Source organism: Cupressus sempervirens, chromosome 5 (genome assembly GCF_028749045.1).
Source record: "Cupressus sempervirens isolate cs-2001-9-10 chromosome 5, ASM2874904v1, whole genome shotgun sequence".
Classification (NCBI taxonomy): domain Eukaryota; kingdom Viridiplantae; phylum Streptophyta; class Pinopsida; order Cupressales; family Cupressaceae; genus Cupressus; species Cupressus sempervirens.
Window position 1 is genome coordinate 606,148,173 of NC_143122.1, and position 20,123 is coordinate 606,168,295.

The 20,123-nt window shown below is 36.6% G+C and overlaps 1 protein-coding gene across 5 annotated transcripts in view; it reads left to right on the top strand.

The window, feature by feature from the left end:
* The first annotated feature begins 10,239 nt into the window (after nucleotides 1-10,239).
* UPL5 (ubiquitin protein ligase 5) overlaps nucleotides 10,240-20,123 on the top strand; it is a 43,403-nt gene continuing 33,519 nt past the window's right edge. For 2 of the 5 annotated variants that reach the window (XR_016364869.1, XM_089832028.1), the window contains exons 1-3: nucleotides 10,282-10,418; nucleotides 11,595-14,297; nucleotides 14,771-15,357. Coding sequence is in view for 3 of the 5 variants with exons in the window: in XM_089832028.1 (XP_089688154.1) it covers nucleotides 11,678-14,297; nucleotides 14,771-15,357 (3,207 nt within the window). In the remaining 2 variants the exon portion in view is untranslated. Of the gene's footprint in view, nucleotides 11,045-11,594; nucleotides 14,298-14,770; nucleotides 15,358-20,123 lie in introns of all 5 variants that reach the window. The other 3 variants (XM_089832026.1, XM_089832027.1, XR_016364868.1) reach the window with 3 other exon arrangements.

Consider the following 20,123-nt stretch of genomic DNA (forward strand, 5'->3'; position numbering starts at 1 on the left):
TTATGCATAGCCCATAGATGAGATTTAGCATATGTGTGTGCAAAGGGGAGAGGGAGGGAGGGAGGGAAGGAGGGAGAGAGGGATAGGGAGGTTGGGAGAGAGAGAGAGAGAGAGAGAGAGAGAGAGAGAGAGAGAGAGAGAGAGAGAGAGAGAGAGAGAGAGAGAGAGAGTCAAGGATGCTCTCTTCCCACAAATAATCCATGCTTTAGGATTATTCCTAATTCATAAAGGGAAAAGATGTGCGAAAATGAGGGATGAAGTTGCAATGCATAGATTTATGGATAACCTAGGAAGCATACCGAGCCCACAAGGCTAAAGTACCCTAAGAAATACTTAGAATCCATATTTACTGTTCACGAGACTATTTTATGTCATCTATTTAGATACATTTCATCACCTTTTTGACATTTTTCTATGTTTATAATTGAAAACTTTTAAGCTATAGTGACTATATAAGTATGTGGAGTTGTGAACTTTATGTCTTTCACATACTTTGTGGTTTGTGGATATTGTATTAGAGATTAGAACTTTTGGTTCATTAATGGAATTAGATATGTGCATGTTGAATGAATATGATGGTTCCTTCTTGTAGCATAATGAGGTATGTTCCTGTAGCCATGTGTAGCAAGCAAAGAATTGTTAGTTGGTGCATTGAATGCTTTTGTACAAATTAATGCTTTGGGTGAGTGTTTGAAAGTTGGACATTGTACTAACTTTTGTAGGAATAAGTCAACCACACTGAGGAGTGGTATTCAACATTTGACAACACAATCATGTAGTTATTACAACAAGCAGATGAAGAAGGAATGGGTCAACTTAACTGTCAACATCCCTGCTTAAATCTAGGAGCACGATGAACTATAGCCCAAGAAGACTTGTTCTATGATTAATGATACCCTATATTTGATGTAACTCATTGAAGATCTAGTTGAATATGCTTCATGGGGAGTCTTGCAAATAGGAATTTTGTTTTAGTCAGATAGGATAAATAAGTAGTTGCTCTAATTTTCTAGAGTTAGTTGGAAATCTTTTGTAATGTAGCAAAAAGTACTGAAGGTTGTAATTTCATAATTTTTAGTTGTACTTTAATGGATTGAATATGAATAGTATGACACTCTTCTTATCTAGTATTTGAGTTCTGCATAGTCTTTCCACTCACTTATCTAAGGGGGTCCACTTGGTGAGTGAATTCTCTATTTTGATATAATTATTTTTCATCTTTTCTAGAAGTAAGTTGAGGATTTGTTGCTCCTACAACCACAAGTAATAGAACTAGTGATTATTTTTGCAACATAAGCAATAGAGTAGGTCCATTTTTGTATTGTGATATTTTCAATAGTATAGCTCTTTTTAGTCTAATTCAATGTAATAGTTTTAACATCTCTTTCCTTTCGCTAATAATGAAATCTTAAGAGGTTTAAAGCATATACTTTGCATACATGATTTCAAGTCTACATCCCTAGTCGATAAAGTAAATGAGTCCAACAATCACTAGTTGTTGCTTGAGAATATCCAAATTCACAAGTAATTCAATATAGTTTCCAAGTTGATATATTGATCCAACATTTTTGGCATCATTGCCAATGATGGTGTCAATTAAAACCTCTCCTAAGGGTTATTTTTAGAAGTTCTTAGCATAGTTAGATTTTAAGTAGTTTCGCATGAGGAAAACTTGGTATTATTTTGTCTACATGCATAGAAGAAGAGATCATTTGGGGATATTTATTCTAAATAACCCCCTTTTGATTGAAGAAGATATTGAGCCTAAACCAATTTTTGAAGAGGAGCCACCACTTGAAAATCCATTTCAAGGAGGTTTCCAACCTGAGAATTGGTTTGGTGATGCCCAAGAAGAGTTGCCTTCGCTTGCAATCTCATTAGAATCCCTATACTTGAATGCTATCTTCACTAAACCTAACTATCAAGACAACCATCTAGCTATTGTCATTTATCAACAACCAACACCACCAAATATGACACAACCTACTTTTCCATTTCTCATTCCTAGCCTCCATAACAATGATGATTTGAAAAATATTCTTGCATCTACACTTCCCAAGTTCTATGGTTTAATTCTTGAAGACCTTGAGACCTTTCTCTTTGAGTTTGACATCCTTTATAGGAGCTATGACTACATAACTGACACTCATAAGCTAAAGTTTTTTCCCTCTATTCTAAAGGAGGCAACTCTGTGATGGTTTATTGGGTTAGTAGCTAATGTTGTAGTAGATTGGGATAAAATGAAAAATATTTTCCTTGCCAAGTACAAAGATTATTGTAGAGGTGGTGACACAGGGGGTATAATATATGTAAGATGCAATAAAGAGATGATGAGACTATAGAAGACTATGTTTCTAGATTCCTCTATAACTTGTAAAGGAACATTGAACATCAACTTAGTGAAGCATCTCAGAAGCATATTTTCTTAAGAGGTGTTAGCAAGACCTATGTGGAAGCCTTGGACCTCATGTGGATGCCTTGGACCTCATGGATGGTGGAGATATTACACAACTCACTTGGGAAGATATTAAGAGGTATTGTAGAAATTATTCAAGGGCCAATATGAAGAAAGGAAGAGTAATTCATTCTAGTAATTTGAAGACTAGTGGAGCTGGAGTATTAAGATAGGATCTTTCAAATACTTTTTCTGACTTTAAGAAAGGCATTATCAATAATGTTGCTACCCAACTTGATACCATGCAAACTAGGGGAAACATGGAGAGGCCAATGCTATGTTAGCTAAATTTTGCCCTCACTATAGGGAGAAGAAGAGGAATTGCAAGTATAAGATGGATGCTAATGTGGAAGCTCAATCCCTGAATATGTCAATTGAGTTCAAAGCCATTAATGACAATGGAGATATGTTGTATGTTTCTCAATGATGACCATGGGCCTAGAGATAAGGTATACCTCATGACCCTCTCCATGATTTTGGTAATTTTAATAATCAATGGGAAAATTCCAAATTTCAAAATACTGGTCCATCAAATCCAAATTATTAAAATCCTTCTTGGCCTACTCAATCTCAACCTATGTGGAACAATCAACCATGGAATCATCCTCCACTTGACCACTGGCAAAAACAACACTAACAAGCTCCTCCTAATAATTAGCAGCAACAAATCCAAATTGGTAGCAACAAACCAACCAATGGCAAGCCCACAAGGTAACCAACAACAGTCACTACAATATTAGCCTAACCAACAATATGGTGCCCTACAACAACCTCAATAGAAAGCCTTAATGTCTTGAAAGTCTGAATACCTCCTCCTCCTACAACCGACTTTAATCCACCAAAGTAGACCCAATTTCCTACTCAACCAACACCAAATCCCAATAACCTTCTAACTCAAAAGAAAGTTTACTCTTCTAATGATAACCAATAGAAAACTTATTCCATCAATGATATTTATCTAAGGTCTAGGACTACTCTTTTGACTCCTAAAGGGCCAATAATTATTGAAGTTACCACTAAAGAAGCATTTCTTGATGAGGTACCCATTTCCACTTCACAACCACCTCCTCTTGCCAAGGCTCCACCATTTCCACAAAGATTTTTTCAGCCCTTTGTTCCTATTGAGAACCCTACTATTGGAGAATTGTTGAATCAATTGCCAAAATACCATTGTTAGATGACCTTAAGGAAATTCTAGCATACATTAAGGCTATTAAGAAAGCCTATATAAAGAAGCCTAGTAGGAAAAAGAAGGATCCTCAGACTGTACATGTCATGGGTCAATTATCTAATCTCAATGTTAAACAAGTCTACAATCCAAAAATATTTTGATCCTAGAAGTACAATTGTCACATTCCATATTAATGGAGTTCAAGTTTAGAATGCCTTGATAGATCTAGGAGCATCCATTAATGTAATGACTAGATAAGTTCTCTTTGACTTGAACATCATTGGTATAAGAGAAACTCCTACCATACTCCAACCTACTAATAATTCTATTGTCAAATTTGATGGTATGATTGAGGATGTTACTGTTACTTTGGATTCTTGGGAATATCTAGTTGATTTTGTCATCCTATCAGCCAAAGCCACCTTGGGGGGGTATCTTATAATTCTAGGAAGGCCTTGGTTAGCCACTGCAATTGTCTGCATAGCTCTTCACTTTGGAAAAAATGACCATTTCCAATGGTTCAAGTATAAAGAAAGTGGCCTTATATTATCCTCCTAAACCACTTTTGCTAGATGATCAAGCTACATGGCTAGATTTAGGAGACAATGAACCTGAAGTAAAGTCACTAAGTCAATTAATAGTGATTGATAGAAATCTTTTTATGATACCTCATGAAGATGATAATGTCCTTAAAGCCATCTTATCTAATGAGTATGGTGAGGATTTTCCTTTATGTGCAGGTAACAAGAATTGATCCTTAGAGACAATACTCCCTCCTAGAAACACACCTCATTTTCCTACAGCGACTAGCTACCTTCATAACTTATTGCCCCATGAGATTCAATCCTCCAAGTTTTTGGAGGTAGCTATGTGATAAGGTGACTAAAATAGAAGCCATTTTAGGTAAAAAACTGAATGTCAATAAATGTCTCTCTCCTTATAACCTAGACAATCTACTCTAGTTGCTACAAGAAAATTAACAAGCATTTTCTTGAGACTATATACATATGAAAGGGCTTGATCCAAAGTTTTGTACTCACAAAATTTACATTAAACCTAAATGTAAACCTGTTAGGTAGCCACAATGAAGAGTCAATCCTATTAGAATATATAGTCCATCAATATAATTGCGGGGGGGGGGGAATCAGTTATTCAACTAATATCATAATTATCAGCCTTAATAAAATTTAATCATATAAGCAATATATTCAAAAACCACAACAAGATACTCATGCACAATAACACCAGATATGTTAACTAGGGAAACCTTTGATTAGAGGGAAAACCTTGGTGGGCATGGTACCCACAAGATGATGTACTAATATAAATAGTCCTTGTTAGAGGAAAAATCAGTTAGGAGTCAATAACAACATTTAGTACATATTAGTCCCTATTAGGAGACTTTGAATCCCTGTTAGGAATTGTGCCTGTTGGAAATATAAGAGGAGTAACTGAGAGGGGAGGGGTGAATCAATTACTACAAAAATAAATCCTAGATCCCTTAGATGTCAATACAAAAATAAACACTGAAAAACTGAACTTTGTTGATGCTTAGTAAACACATTGAAAATGTTGTAACTCGATAAGTACTAAGATTGCTTGGCAAAAATTTAACATGAAAATCTTAAGATGTTATCTATGATTACTTATTACTTTAACTCAGTTGCAAACACATAAAATAAATAGCATGAACACATTTGACACCAAGATTTGATGTGGAAACCCAATTTGGGAAAAACCACCAATTGCAACTAGTTACTATTTTTCACTCTTCTGAAGTGAGCCTTGTTAGGAGCCAACCTTGTTAAAGGTTACAAAACACATTGTTAATTGTGACCTTGTTAGATGATTTAATCACCTTGTTAGGAGTGGCCTTGTTAGAGGTCTTTGGATAATTCAATAAAAATGCCACCTTGTTAGAGGATTTACAAATAGTTGTTAAGCCAACTCTGTTAAGAGATTTAGATAACTGCTACAATGGTTAGAGAGTAACAATGACATGACCTGATTTGGATGCAAATGAATTGCTGATTACAGATCTCAATTCTATCTTATATTTAATCCTTCCTGATCGAATATATCTTTTCAACTTCTCAATGATATTCTACTTATCCTTCTTGATTCATTTCCTCTTAGCATAATTAATCTTCAATTATCTTCCATGCATATACACACTTCTAATCCTCAACTTGACCTTATATTTATATCTTTCATATTGTCAAGTTAGCTAGAATACAATTTAGAATCATTAATATTCATCTTCTCAATCAGCTAGAACCAACATATAAATCAATTGAACACAATATGCCAAAACAAGAAAATCCCTCGTTAGCCAACCCTGCTCGGTAGACACTAACTTAGAAATGATTTTCCTATGTTAACCAAGTAAACTCAGTCAAAACTACATATTCACATAGCTCCTTTGGTAACCAAGTGAGCTCGGTTAACACTAGTTCCATCCAACATTTCTTTCATTAACTGAGTGAGCTCAGTTAACACTCATCTTTCACAGACTTTCCTTTGAAGCTCGAGTTAACTTGGTAGATATTGCATTCTGAACTAAACAAACTCTAGAACGCTTGGTAGCCCCAGAAAACTATCTTTAATGCCTGAGTGAGCTCAATATACACTGACTGAAAATGATATGACATTTTGTGTAACATCAAAGACAATACACAATTAATCAATTGCTTCAATAGTGCCAACCCCGCTAGGAGTTGTAGAAGATAGTTGGAACCACTGTCCAAACAACTTCAGGGGCAAGACCAATGAACCCACTGTCCAAATGATCTTTGTATTATTCCTTGTAGAATAATAGAAATGAATAGTATTGCTCTGTCCTATCAACTAGATTTATGCTCCTTCTGATCTTGTAACTAGATCACAAATCTTGCATCTAATAATCCCTTGGATCAATTACTTGCATTCACTAAACACTCTGCTCCTTTTTGCACTCGACACTTGTTCAACACATTGATACATCTTACAAACAAAGAAAACATCTTTCCTTTATACCGTATCTTCAAAATAATTCCTTCAGTCAACCTTGGGGCTTTCCTAATTAATTATAATAAGATAAATAATTAATTCTCAATTACAATAGCACTGCCAGTTCATAATCTATACAACTTCTCACACATGAAATATTGGGGCTTGCACACTCACTAACATTAGCATTAGACAACCTTATGTCACTGACTAATCGCACATCTCCAGATTATATCTCTATTAGAAGATATAAAACAAACATCATAAACCCCTTCTCAAGTACTCCGTCTCTACACCGCTCTCTATAAATCAGGCATAACTTTTGCACATCTTCAACTTGCTTTATGCGCATTGAACCATGCTATTAGGATACAGTGTAGCACATGTCCATGATCGCACATCATCAGACAATCAAAAAATTGTCCGTACAACTAAGATCTATGTTTGTTGTCTGCTACATAGCAGTAAGTCTTCACAGACTTACTGCTATGTTGACATCAATGAAAAACACAGTCATGAATGCAATATTCAATACTCTCCAATGCTTAGGATACTCTTGCAAAGGAATATCATCAGAATTCATGCTATCAAATCCAACATTAAGAGATATTGTGAAGGCTAAGTTACAAAAATTGTTGAATGTCAAGTTTATCTATCCAATTTTAGATAGTCAGTGGGGTTCAGCTCTAGTCATTATGCCTAAAATAGGGGTTAAGTGGAGAGTATGTGTGGACTATATATAGGGAACTCAAAGCAACCACTACGAAAGATCATTTTCATTTTTTGTTTATTGATCAAGTTCTTGACAATTTGGTTAGAAATAAATATTTTTCCTTCTTAGATGGATTAAGTGGGTATAACCAGATTCAAATAGCACCCGAAGATTAGGATAATATAACCTTTACCTATCCCTGGGGCTTAATTTCTTATTTCATATTACCTTTTGGATTGTGTAATGCTCCTGCTACTTTTCAGCAGGTTGTGATAAGCATCTTTTCTGACATGCTTATTGATTGCATGGAAATTTATATGGATGATTTCACTGTACATGAATATGATTTTGAAGAGGTTGAATCTAATTTGGAAAAAGGTCCTAAAAGATGCTAGGAACACAACCTCTCTTTGAATAGTGAAAAGTGCTACATGATGATGCAAGAGGGAGTTGTTTTAGGCCACTACATTTCATCAAGTGGCATCCAAGTTGATCCCCAAAAAGATATAGGCGATTAGTACTTTTCCTACCCTACAGAAACAAAAAGGTTTCAAAAGTTTTCTTAGACATGCTAGTTATTATAGGAGGTCTATAAAGGATTTTAGCCAAATAGTAGCCTCATTGTGTAATTTGCTGAAAAAGGGCTCTAATTTTTCATGGGATTTAGAATGTGACAAATAATTTCAGCAATTGAAAGAAGTATTGACCAAAGCACCTATCCTCTAGTGTCCCAATTGGAGTCTTACCATTTCATATTCATATTGATGCTTCAAATTATGCAATAGGTGTTGTGCTAGGACAAAAAGAAGGAATAGTTGAGCATGTAATATACACATCAACAAGAATTTTCATGGAGCGGAACTAAATGACACTATCATAGAAAAAGAATATGTCATCTATGCATTTAACACGTTTAGACATTACATCACTAGTTATGAGATTTTTGTACACATTGATCATCCAACCATCAAATACCTAATGAGTAAGGCTGCTATTTCAGAGAGATTGGCATGTTGGTTGTTGCTACTGCAAGAGTTTGACATCAAGGTAATATACAAACTAGGAAGAGCTAATGTGGTGGAAAGGTTTCTTTCAAGACTACAAGTACCTGATGATCCAATGATATTGTGCATGGTTATATTTCTATGGTTGTTGCATCTATTGTTTACATGTTTTAGAAAATAAAGATATTGAGAGTTGTTTTAAGTGCATAACTGATTCACCCTCCTCATCAATTATCTTTGTGGACTTTACTTTCTAACAATTTTGTTGTATGTCATTAACGACGGTACACTACATGTACTCTTCTAAGGTCACCTCATTCACTTTCACATTATATTGATTTAGAATATTTTGGTCCTAGAGGAGAGTCATTACGCAAAGGATTGACTAAGGGGAGGAGCATAAGTGTTATCTTGGCGGGAGAGATATGACACCTGGATATTATCAATCAAGGGTTGAATGAGATCGAGGTGACATATACTCCTATCAATTAAGGAGATGACATGTGCTCTTATTTAAGTCAAATTTTCAAAGTTAATAATACTGTTTGCCTAAATAAACTTAAAGTAAAATGTATTAGATAGTTAATTACATAAAGTCAAAATAGTTTTCCTAACTTAGATTATCAAATTATAGGTTTAATCTAGTGTAGAAATTAAGATATGCATTGGAGAAGATAACTACTCACTTTTGGAAGTAGGCCTAAACCAAAGCATTTCATATTATTACACTTTTCATCATCCAAACTTTTTACTTCATATTTATTTACTACAAATTTATTTTGTTCTCACACACTTATTGTCATCCAAATACACAAGTGGTAGTTTTTTAATGTCTACAAGACTAAATGATCTAAGTGTCTCAAGGAATCTCTAATTAATCTTAATGCTCCTTTTAATCCTCTGCTACAAACCTTGATAAAAAAGTAGTAGTTAGGTTGTTCTTATCGTTATCAAATAAATTGTGCACGTTGTCAACTTTCAATTGGTGTTCATATTAGATACACTACATTTCATAATGAAGTGTCATTCCATATCCATTATACACTAATTGCAAAAAAAAAAAAATGCAAGTTCTCTCTTCATAAAATAAATCATAAAATCAAATAATCTTAAATACTCTCAATTGCCACTTCAACTTCTTAAAGCTATCATAAAAAGTAAATCTATTAAAAAGATGTTCCTCCTCTTCCTAATAAAATTTAGGACAATATATTTTCAAATAATATAATAAATTAAATGACTACAAGGCTAAACAATCTAAGTGACCCAAGGAACCTATAAATGATCTCAATGCTCTTTTTAATCCTCTCTTATGCACCTTGACACAAAGGTAGTACTCAAGTTGTTCTCATTGTTATCAAATAAATTGTGCATGTGAAGTGCTATCCATCTCCACTATACTCTTATTGCAAAATATACAAATTCTCTCTTTGTAAAATAAATCATAAATTAAATAATCTTGAATAATCTGAATAGCAACTTCAGCTTCTTGAAAAAAATATCATGAAAAGAAATTCTTTCGAAAGATGCTCCTCCTCTTCATAATTATTATTATTAAATGTAGAACAATGTAATTTTCAAATAATATAATAAATTAAACTATTGAGGATTTCCTCTTTTCTTCCACGCCGTGAGGTTTTTTGTAAGATTATGGCCACCAAGACAAGTCCATCTCAAAGCAAAGCGAGGATGAAGTGGGAATATCCTTGGCAAAGCAAAGCGGGTATGACGTGGCACCTCTGTTCAGCCGCTGCGGCACCGCCACGCGCCGACCACCTGCAAAATGCCAGATGGCCGGGTGCTCCATCCAGTCATGCAACGACACGTAAACCACAGATCCTTCTTAATCGTCCGCTTGATATTTGCTAAATCTGTGAGTTAAGGCAGGCTGTCCGCTTAACTCAATTCGGTACCTCCACGTGGCATACGAAGGAAAGCCGCCAGCAATTGCCCACCCATAGAACCACGCTATTTTTTCTGGGCTCCTGATTTTGTTGGCATTGGTGCTTTGCGTCGGCTAAACCGCGGGCATCTTTAAACACGACCAGAAAGCCATTGGAACACTCCCTTATGGCGGTTTCAGATTCAGTTGAGTTTGTTTTTCGCTCTTCTAATGTAAAGCGATGTTCGCTTTGGAAAGATTCATCACGAGTATAATTAGCGTAGTGGAGTTGGACGGAGGGCTTTACAAATTTGCCCTAAAAAGATTTCTAGGGTATGGTCGGTCAATTTATAGGGATGGTGTTGGATTAAGTTGTCGGTGGAGAAGATGGGTTTTTGATCGGGGCATGTTAATTCACGGCAGTTTTTCGCTGCGGAACTTGTAGAATTCTGGTAATCGAGGGGGGGTTTATTTTCGTTAGATTGCAGCATGGTTTGAAATCAGAGGATTTAGCGACTTTAAGGGCTTTACTTTTTTCAGGTATCAATGTACTCTGAGAATTCGCCCCCGCCTTTCCATCTTTTGTTCGATCATATAATTTTGCTGAGTTCGATTTTGACGGTTCAACGATGTATAGGCTTTCATAAGTGTTAGACCAAAATAGGGTTTTGAGGTTGTCATAAGTTTTCTAAATGGTGGTTCTGGGGCGCGGAGTAAAAAAATTAGTTTTCCAATCTGTCAAGAGGTTTGCTAATGCTTTCGGATTCCTCACTTGTTTTACAGTTTTGTTGAATGGCTAAAGGCCGCCGACCTCGTAAAATTTGTTCCATGTGTAAAGTTCTTCCCCCGCCGTTTCAGGTTTTGGAAATTGAGAATTTTAATGTGAATAGGGCTTGTAAATGAAGAAAACGTTATAATGAGTTTGACATTTGTTTTGGGAAATTTGCTGATTTAGTTGGATAGTCAGTTAAAACTGAAGAAACATATAGTGCTTTTGTTTTGTTTTTGAAATTGCAATAATTCAATTGGATGGAGTTTGCAACTTTGCATTGATTAGGGCTCTGGGATAACTCAGACGAGTCAACCTTGAAAATGTAGATGAAAAAATAACAATTTGGTGTGTTAAGAAGGGTGATACTAAGTAGATATAGAACATGGCATAAACAAATTTAAAGTTTTGAAATTGGTTTTGCAAACTGTGATAATTTAGCTGGAATATTGAATCCTTGGAAAATGATGGGAACTTCAATTTTAGCGTAGAAATTTTGATAATTCAGTTGAAATCTCTTAAAATTGAGAAAAATGTTAGGATTTCGATTGTGTTATGGAAGTTGGGTTGCATGCCTGCTAACTCATTGGCTTTGTTTTCTTTTGGCTGCTAGGAATCAAAGTTCAGAACAACACTTGGTAGGACAATTTTGGGCATTGTGCAGGAAACTCTTGTGAAATAAGAACTGGTGGAATCATGGAAACCGTTCCCTTGCTCAATGGGGAACGGTCAGTTCAGTCACCTCAATTCGGTAGGATAGAGGACAGGGTAATTGACAGGGGGGGTGGATTCATGCTTTCGGCAAGGTCAGTCGCATCTTTGCAGCCTCGAAGTGTGTCAAGTAAACGGAAGCTTGAGGATCTGGAGGGTGTGGTAGATTCTTCTGAATTGATAGGTGTAAGACCAAGGTGGGAAGTTGGAAATGATTGTTGGCAAGAGAGGAGACAGACAATGTTTTCGGGTGATCAGCTTGGAAATTGTGAAATTGAGAATGTGACAATGGAGGAGAATTGTGCATGTGTAATGAATTGTGTTGTGGAGGAGGCTGCTTTCGATAACTCTGCTCTGCAGGATCCATGTGAAGCAGAGTTTGCAATCTACTCGGACAGTCCTGATGTAGGAAATGAAATTATGATGATAGATGCCGATTTTTCTGAAGTTGAATTTCTGCAAGAAGCGTCTACTGATGTGCGTAAAATTTCATCATCCGCAACCAAAGATGACACTATGGAGTTTTCAACTGACGAGGCAGAGGGAGAAATTCTTATGGAATGCTCTGCTCAGGGCAATCAATCCATTGATTATACTTTTGATTATCCAATATCTGCTAGCTCCACATTGATCGACAAGTTAGAAGATTCAATGCAAACAGTATCAGATGCCCTGGATAGTATCTCACAACTGGTTGATAATGGAGAGCATAAAGAGCAATCCATAGACACAAGAGAATATGAGTATGATGGGAAGTACAATGATATGCTTGTAAAGGAGAAAGAAGATGATGAAGATATGGGAAATTCATTGAGCGAATGCTTATCCGAGACACTAGATGTATCTAATGTTGGCCATACAGAAGGCCTCTATGCTGGTACTTCAAGTTGTTCAAGTTCCCAAGATTGTTCTGATTTAAATGAGTCCACAAACAATGGTGATTTAGTCAAAGAGATGGATAGTGATGTTAGTTCCTCTGAATTAAAGTTACAGTTCTTTGTCAGGACCATTCTAGATGGACGTTCCATAGTCCTCCAAGCCAGATTGAATGATACAGTTGATTCTATTCACAGGATGATCCAGTCAAGAACTGGTTTACCCTCATACGAACAACGGCTTATCTACTGGGGAAAGCAATTGCAGCAAGATCAGACTTTGGCAGACTATAATGTTACCAACGATGCAATGCTTCATTTGGTTGGTCGCATGAGAAGCACAGCACTTCCACGTTCATGGCGGATTGTTAATGATTTAGTGAGCATTATCTGCTTGCTGTGTGGCAAAAGTGATAGACTAAATGTGCTACAGGATAGGGTCCGGGACCGAGTAAAAGATTTTTTGAAGATGGCTGAAAAGACAGCACCTCCTTCAGATCATATGCAGGTCTTTCAGCTTGCGGGAGCTACCCAAGCTTTGGTAATGTTGCTGCTTTCCCCAGTAGAGAGCAATTCCAAGTGTGCAGAAGAATGCATAAAGCTTTTTACTTCATCCAATGATGAGTATTTGCCAAGTTGTGTTCACTGCTATTGCGCTCCTATTCTTTTGGATTTTTGCAAGTTGCTAGCCAATAAAGCCCCCAATAACAGTTTATACCCAGTCTGCCGTAGTTCTCTAGCCTCTATGCTGGACACAATTGGTGCTGCCCATGGAAGCCCTTATTTTAATGAAGCCAGGGCATCAACTATCGTACAAGAATTTTCTCCTTTTGTGAATGAGCTGTCAAATAGGCTGTCATCAAGTTTGACTTTGCGCTGGACTAAAAAGGCTTGTAGTCTTAAAGATATTGCTGTAAATAATTTGATACCTCTCAAAGAAGGGCAGGATTTCACGGCTTTTGTAATACCCCTCTGTAAAGCCATGGAATCTCTCAAAGGAAGTGAATGCCATATGCCATCTTATGGTTTTCATATGAGAGAGAAAAAAAAAGGTCTTCGAAAAGATCTGTCTCAGAAACTGGTCATCACTGCTAGCTGTTCTGTCAACTTGAAGGAGGAGATTGGATCCCACAAATGGCTTCAAGCAGTTTTCAGGAAACTGCTTCTTGAAATCGATAGTTGCTTTGAAGCTGTTGAAGATGTTCTTGTTGCACCTGGCACATCAACACTTGAGGACCACCCATTTGGCTGGACTCCATTTTTGGTGATTTTAAAAGGCTTGCATGCCATTGCCAAACTATATGATGAGGCCATGGAGGAAATGTTATCTATCCTGAAATCTCGCCATACAGCTTTAAATATTCTTATAAGACAATCATGTTGGAAAGATGATCACTTTTGGCTACTTGACTATGGGTTTCTACTTGATTTTGAGTCTAAGAAGCGGCTTGTGATGGCAATGCTCCCAGAACCACAGGATGATCATGATGAACGCCAGGAAGTTGTTGTTCACAGATCTCAGCTGCTCACAGATTCATTTGAATCATTGGCATATGTTGAACCTGAGATTCTACAGGGAGGAATATCTGTGGAGTTTCTTACTGAGGAGGCAACCGGTCCAGGAGTCTTGCGAGAATGGTTTTGTTTGATAAGCCGTGAAATCTTTAATCCACAGAATGCACTTTTTCTTTCATGCCCAAATGATCGTCGAAGGTTTTTCCCTAATCCAGGTAATCTGACTATTATCATGGCCATTGAAAGATTTTATAAGCTTTTTGGACAAGAAATTGTATAATATTGTCTTTCCTTCTCTTATATTCTCATGTCATGCTGTGATGATTTGCTACACTTGTTTTTTTTTCAGAATTTGATTGTAATTTTTGATGGCTTCAAGATGGATGTTATTTCAAGAGTCATTGAGCTAACTTACATTTTACTCTTTTTCTTTGATTTTTTGTGCATAAAATATATGCTTGGATAGAGTCTGTCACATAGTTCTTACTGAGAATTTAATGTTGAATAAATTTCCTTTAGTAGGGTTTATTGCAATTAGCAGAGGGAGTGCCTCTAGTTGGTGATTGTGTTGAAATTGGTTAATTGTATGAAATACTTTTAGAATCTAGTACTTCTTTGTTGTTAAATGTGAAAAATATGAAGGTATCTTCGACCAGTGTACTGATAACTTTTTACCCTCATTCTGCAGCATCTGGGGTGAACCCTGGGCATCTTACCTATTTCAAGTTTTGTGGTCGAGTCATCGCTTTAGCTCTAATGCACAGGGTCCAAATTGATGTTGTTTTAGCTCGTGCATTCTTCAGGCAGCTGGCAGGAGAATCAGTCCGTTGGGAAGATATCCATGATGCAGATCCTGAGTTATACTTGAGTTGCAAAAAAATTTTGGAGTTGGATCCGGAGATACTTGATTCAGATGCTCTGGAGCTTACTTTTGTAACTGAAGTTGAAGAACTAGGCTCCCGGAAGATAGTGGAGCTTTGTCCGGGTGGAAAGGATAAGGTTGTGAGCAGCATTAATAGAGATCAGTATGTGGATTTGCTTATTCAGCGGCAGTTTGTGACATCTGTGACAGAGCAGGTCAATTGCTTTGCACAGGGCTTCCAAGACCTGCTTGTTAATTCCACATATCAACAGTTCCTGCGAGCATTAGAACCTGAAGACATTGATCTCATGCTGTATGGATATGACAGAGACATTTGCTTGAATGATTGGAAGGCACACACAGAATATCATGAGTATAATGAAGCTGATGATACTATAATTTGGTTTTGGCAGGTATTCTATGTAGCTTTGTTCTTTATAAAGTTTTTGCTAAATGAATGCAAAGAGAGAAACCAGAAATTTCCATGCTGTTTATCTGATTTTGTAGCAGGATCCTTGTTTTTTAACATTATGCTGCAAATGTTTTGTAAGTTTTATTTAGAAAATTATCATTGTATTAAAAATGAAAATAGAAACTGTGTATTAGGTTGCCCCAAGGATATGTATGGAAAAATACTAAGTTGCACGGGTACCTTCCCCCGCCCCTCCAGACCACGAACTGGTTTGAACCGGTTTGAAATTCGGGTCCGGTTTGAACTTGGTTCGACCTGGGTTCGTTTTTGCAGGCCTGGTTCGATCTGGTTCGAACCAGGGTTCAAACCTGGGAGAACCACATATAAAATTTTGAACCAAGGTTGAACCCGCGGCTACGGATGTCAACTTGACTGATTTATTTGCAATTTTGGATAATTTTTTGGCGTTCATGTAACCTAAGAAGGTGTTATTAATTGGTTTTGTGCCCTCTCATTGTCATCTGATGTTTCTAAAATATAAATATATATCAGCCAAGGAACAAGAGAATTGTTTGACATTGTATGATCTATTGCTGTGGCATCAAGTTTCATATGTAGCATTAATGATTAATGATTGCCATAATAAAAAATGAACCAACAAAGTAGAGCTAATAAAGTCTGAATCGTGTGAGAGTGATTTGTAACACTCTCACAAGTAAAATCAGACAGCAGACTTAAACAAGTAAATGCAATAGAACAGAACCTCACTTTTCACCTAGACTGCTAATAGTTTCCAAATACAGGAAATAGAACGTTAATCCTGTTGATGGTAAGTTTGTAACGAACTACTTTAGTGGAGATCTGAAATGATAGATGCAAAATCAGTACTCCATAATCTCCAATGTTTATAATGTTATTATCATAATGTATACAAATTTCTTTATCTTTTTCACTAATGGCTCTCAAAATGGTCAGTGTTCAGAACAATATGTCCTATTTTTTGTCAACTACTGACATGCCTATACCGAGACCAGTCCATTATCACAAGTTGTTTCTGATTTCTGATAATTCCACCATCTTGATTTGAGTACAAATAATTTATATTGAATCATAAACTCTTTGTCAACGCATCTCAAATTTTTCAATTCAAGCACCTAATAAACTGAAATTACATCTTTAATACAACATCAATAATCCCTTTGAAAGGAGTGGAACCCTTTATCCATTTTGAGGTTATTTTGTCTTGAAGGAGAGCACATATGTTATTGTTTATGCTGTTTCAAAGTTTTTGTTGTTCAAATGTGTTTATGCTACTATGCTACATTCTAATTCTAACTCATGCTTCGTGTATATATATATATATATATTTTTTACATGTTTTTGTACTAACGAACCCAAACCCTTTTCCAAAATTTTGTCGAACCAGCGAATTGGTTCTTGAACCGCGAACTTGGAACTGAACACCGGCAACTTAGAAAAAATATAAAGGCACTGAAATCATCAAGGTTGGGCTGGTTTTAGTCAACCATCTTATTTTATGTAGGTTAGGTGTAGTGTCCTTAACTGGGACTTTACTTGTTTTACACTAAAGATACCAACTAGGGTTCATTTTGTGCTTGGAAATGGCAATTTACTTAATCTCTGTATTGTTCCCTACTAGGAAGCTGCTATTTGATCATTTCCAATGATTAACATACATCACTATGCATTTAAATTAATTTGAATTCAGAAACAATAAATGATTTATAAGATCTATAAGATACTCGAGCCGCAATTCCTTGCTTCTCTCCTAAGCATCAAAGGAGGATGGGTATTTACTTGTCATAGGGCACTCGGACACCAATCTGCAAGCATGCTCCCTCAAGGCACTAGGAATGCATGTTTAAACCCATCTCGGGACATTCGCTCAAGGTATTGGAAATACATGTCCTTACCCATCTTGGAACTTACCTGCCCTGTGGGGATTTACTCTGCATCTCCATTCACGACACTAACCTAATCTCTTGTTGATGCGAGTTTTGTATCACTTACATAACATATTAGTAATGGAATAACCGATATGGAGTATCAAACATACAATTCTTCTCTTGAAAAGTTATTGCTCATGGGATATGAGAATAACTCCAATGTTCCTTACACTGTTAGATACTCGCTCAGTTTATCGATGTGATCTGCTAGTAATCACGCAGGCGGCCTTACGTTGTTCATTCAAGGATGACTTGGAATTTGGTGGAATGATGGTGATGGTGATGGGTTTGTGAAATATGCGGGTGGCAGATAATGTTGATGGTGGTGATGATGGAGGATGTGTCTGCCAATGATGATATTGATGGAAAGCGATGGTGGTGGAGGGTGAATGGGTGTATTCTGATACTTGACTTACTTCTCTAACTTCCTTCTCTAAACTTCGACTACCCAGCTACTCACTATTCTACTCCTACTCCTATGAATGGAAGGTTAGCAAATGGATGGAGATCGAATCTAATGAAGGTTAACCAGTGGCCCCACCTCCACAGATGCAAGGATTCAAAGGAAAGTAAACTAGTTTGCCACACAAGGCTTCCCAACAAGCTGCTAGGATGCTAGTGGTCTAGTATTGATCCCTATCAAACATCTACTAATGCTACCATACAACTATCCATCTACTTTACTCTTGCTTAAACAACTTGAAATACAACCAGCTTTAACAACTTGAAAAGAAATCTAACTATGTGGAAGTAGAAACCATGCAATAACACCCAATGTTCTTAATCAACATGCAAGTCACAACAATGAAAAAGAGAGCGATTTTGGTATTATCTTAGCAACAATTTCTTCGACACTTTACAAATGAGAGCAAATGGCCCCATATAGGGGCCAAAAATACAACGGACGGTGGAGATCAAAACAAGATCAACAATTCAGATTGGATCCTTAAAACCCTAATTAGGGTTGCCACCCCATCGACCAATGAGAAGCTGCCACCTCGTCAATTGACCAATGAAAAAAGTCTTAAAGTGGCAACCAATGAGAAGGCACCAAAATGGTGGCCAATCAGAAATAGAGACTTGGCCTATTCTAGAAGAAAGAGAAATTGCCGCTTGGGCTTACATCAAATGATCTTCTAATATAAATCTTCCCTTTTATTTCATTTTCTTAGCTAAGACAATGAACTTAGCTAGCCTTTCGTTAACTTCTTCCATAGGAGGACAAGGTGTGTGCGTCGCCCTGAGTTCTGTTGACTTCACCATGTTGCTTGCTGCTTGTAGTATCTTTTCATGATCCTTCTCATATTCTTTTGCAAATCCAATAAAAGCATTGAGAGAGGAAAGGGTGTCCAAATGCTTTTTCTTGATTGCAACCTTTCCTAACTCATCCGACTTTGATCCAAAATCTGTCTCATTGATATCCGCTTCTCCAATATCCTCAAAATCAAGTGCTATCCCAATGTTGCTCATCATGGTTGAAATAGAAGTGTCGACGCTTGGCCTGTGATGTGCAACTGCCTTATGTATCTTCTTTGCCAAGGGGAATTGTCCTTCCTTTAGTGTGTCCGTCCGTACCATGTCTACTGTACCGATATTGGTGTCGGTTATTCGCTTCATTATCAAGAAGGAAGGTGTTTTGGGCATCATATCCTCTTTGTATTTCTTAGTGTTTGTCTGCTTGGGATTCTTACTTGCACCAACATCCTCCAACTCGTCGCCCTATTATAGGATGGTAGAGTGGTGGACCAAAAGGCTAGTAGAACCAAGGGAAGCAATCCTTAGACTAGAACGAAAGAAGGATGTCAACTTAAGGACCCCTTTCAACTCTAAATGATCAAAATTCACTTTAACCAATTGTCAGACAGTGACTTTTCGGATTTAGGATCAGACCTTGAGAATTTCAAATCCACTTGCAAATCAGAAATTTATCATGTAATTCACCTTCAAATAAAATCTCCCAACCTAGGGCAAAAATCGCAGCTCCTTGCAAAAAAAATCAGAATTTGCAAAAAATTGCCGACACCATGAAAAATCTGCCTTTCAACCAAAAATCGCCCAAGACAAGGGCCAAATCTGCCTCAAGAAAAATTGCCAGTGGAAGGGAAATCTGCCCTCAAGACCAAAATCTCGCCAAAAATGGAGAAAAAACTGCCTTGCAAGGAAAATCGCCCAACACCAAAGAGCTGCTCCAAGAAGAAAATTTGCCCAAAAGCAAGGAGGAGAAGATGAGAAGTGAGGAAAGAAGAGGAAGGAGTTTCCTCTTATAGCCAACTCCACAAACCCTCCCTAGCTGGCCGACTTGGACCTTGGGAGAAAGAAAACAAATAATTAATGCAAAATTATGGCCCACAATTAAATACTTAACCAAAATTAATTTTTCCATGATGAAAATTAACTTTTTAAATTGCCATTTGGACCAGAATTGCAAAAAGAAAATAAATAATGCCTTAGAGGTGTTAAATATTTCCATTTAATGAAGATTTAGTAATTAATACGTCATTAAAATTGGATTTTGGCTAGCCAAAAGCCATTTTTCAATATTAAATTACTAATTTCATTAAAGACAAAAAAGTTTTCGAGGCAATTTAATCCATTTAAAGCTAAATTTTGCAATTTTAATTCCAATTGATTTAGCTAAGCAATTTTAGCATTTTAACACAAATAAATCATTTCTCTTAGAGCCTAAAATCGATTTTGCAATTTGATTTCATCATGGAAATTAATTTTCTTCACCAAAAAAAAGATTAAGATTTTCCAAAAGACCAGATCTAACAAAATTTCACTTTTTTTGAAAATTACT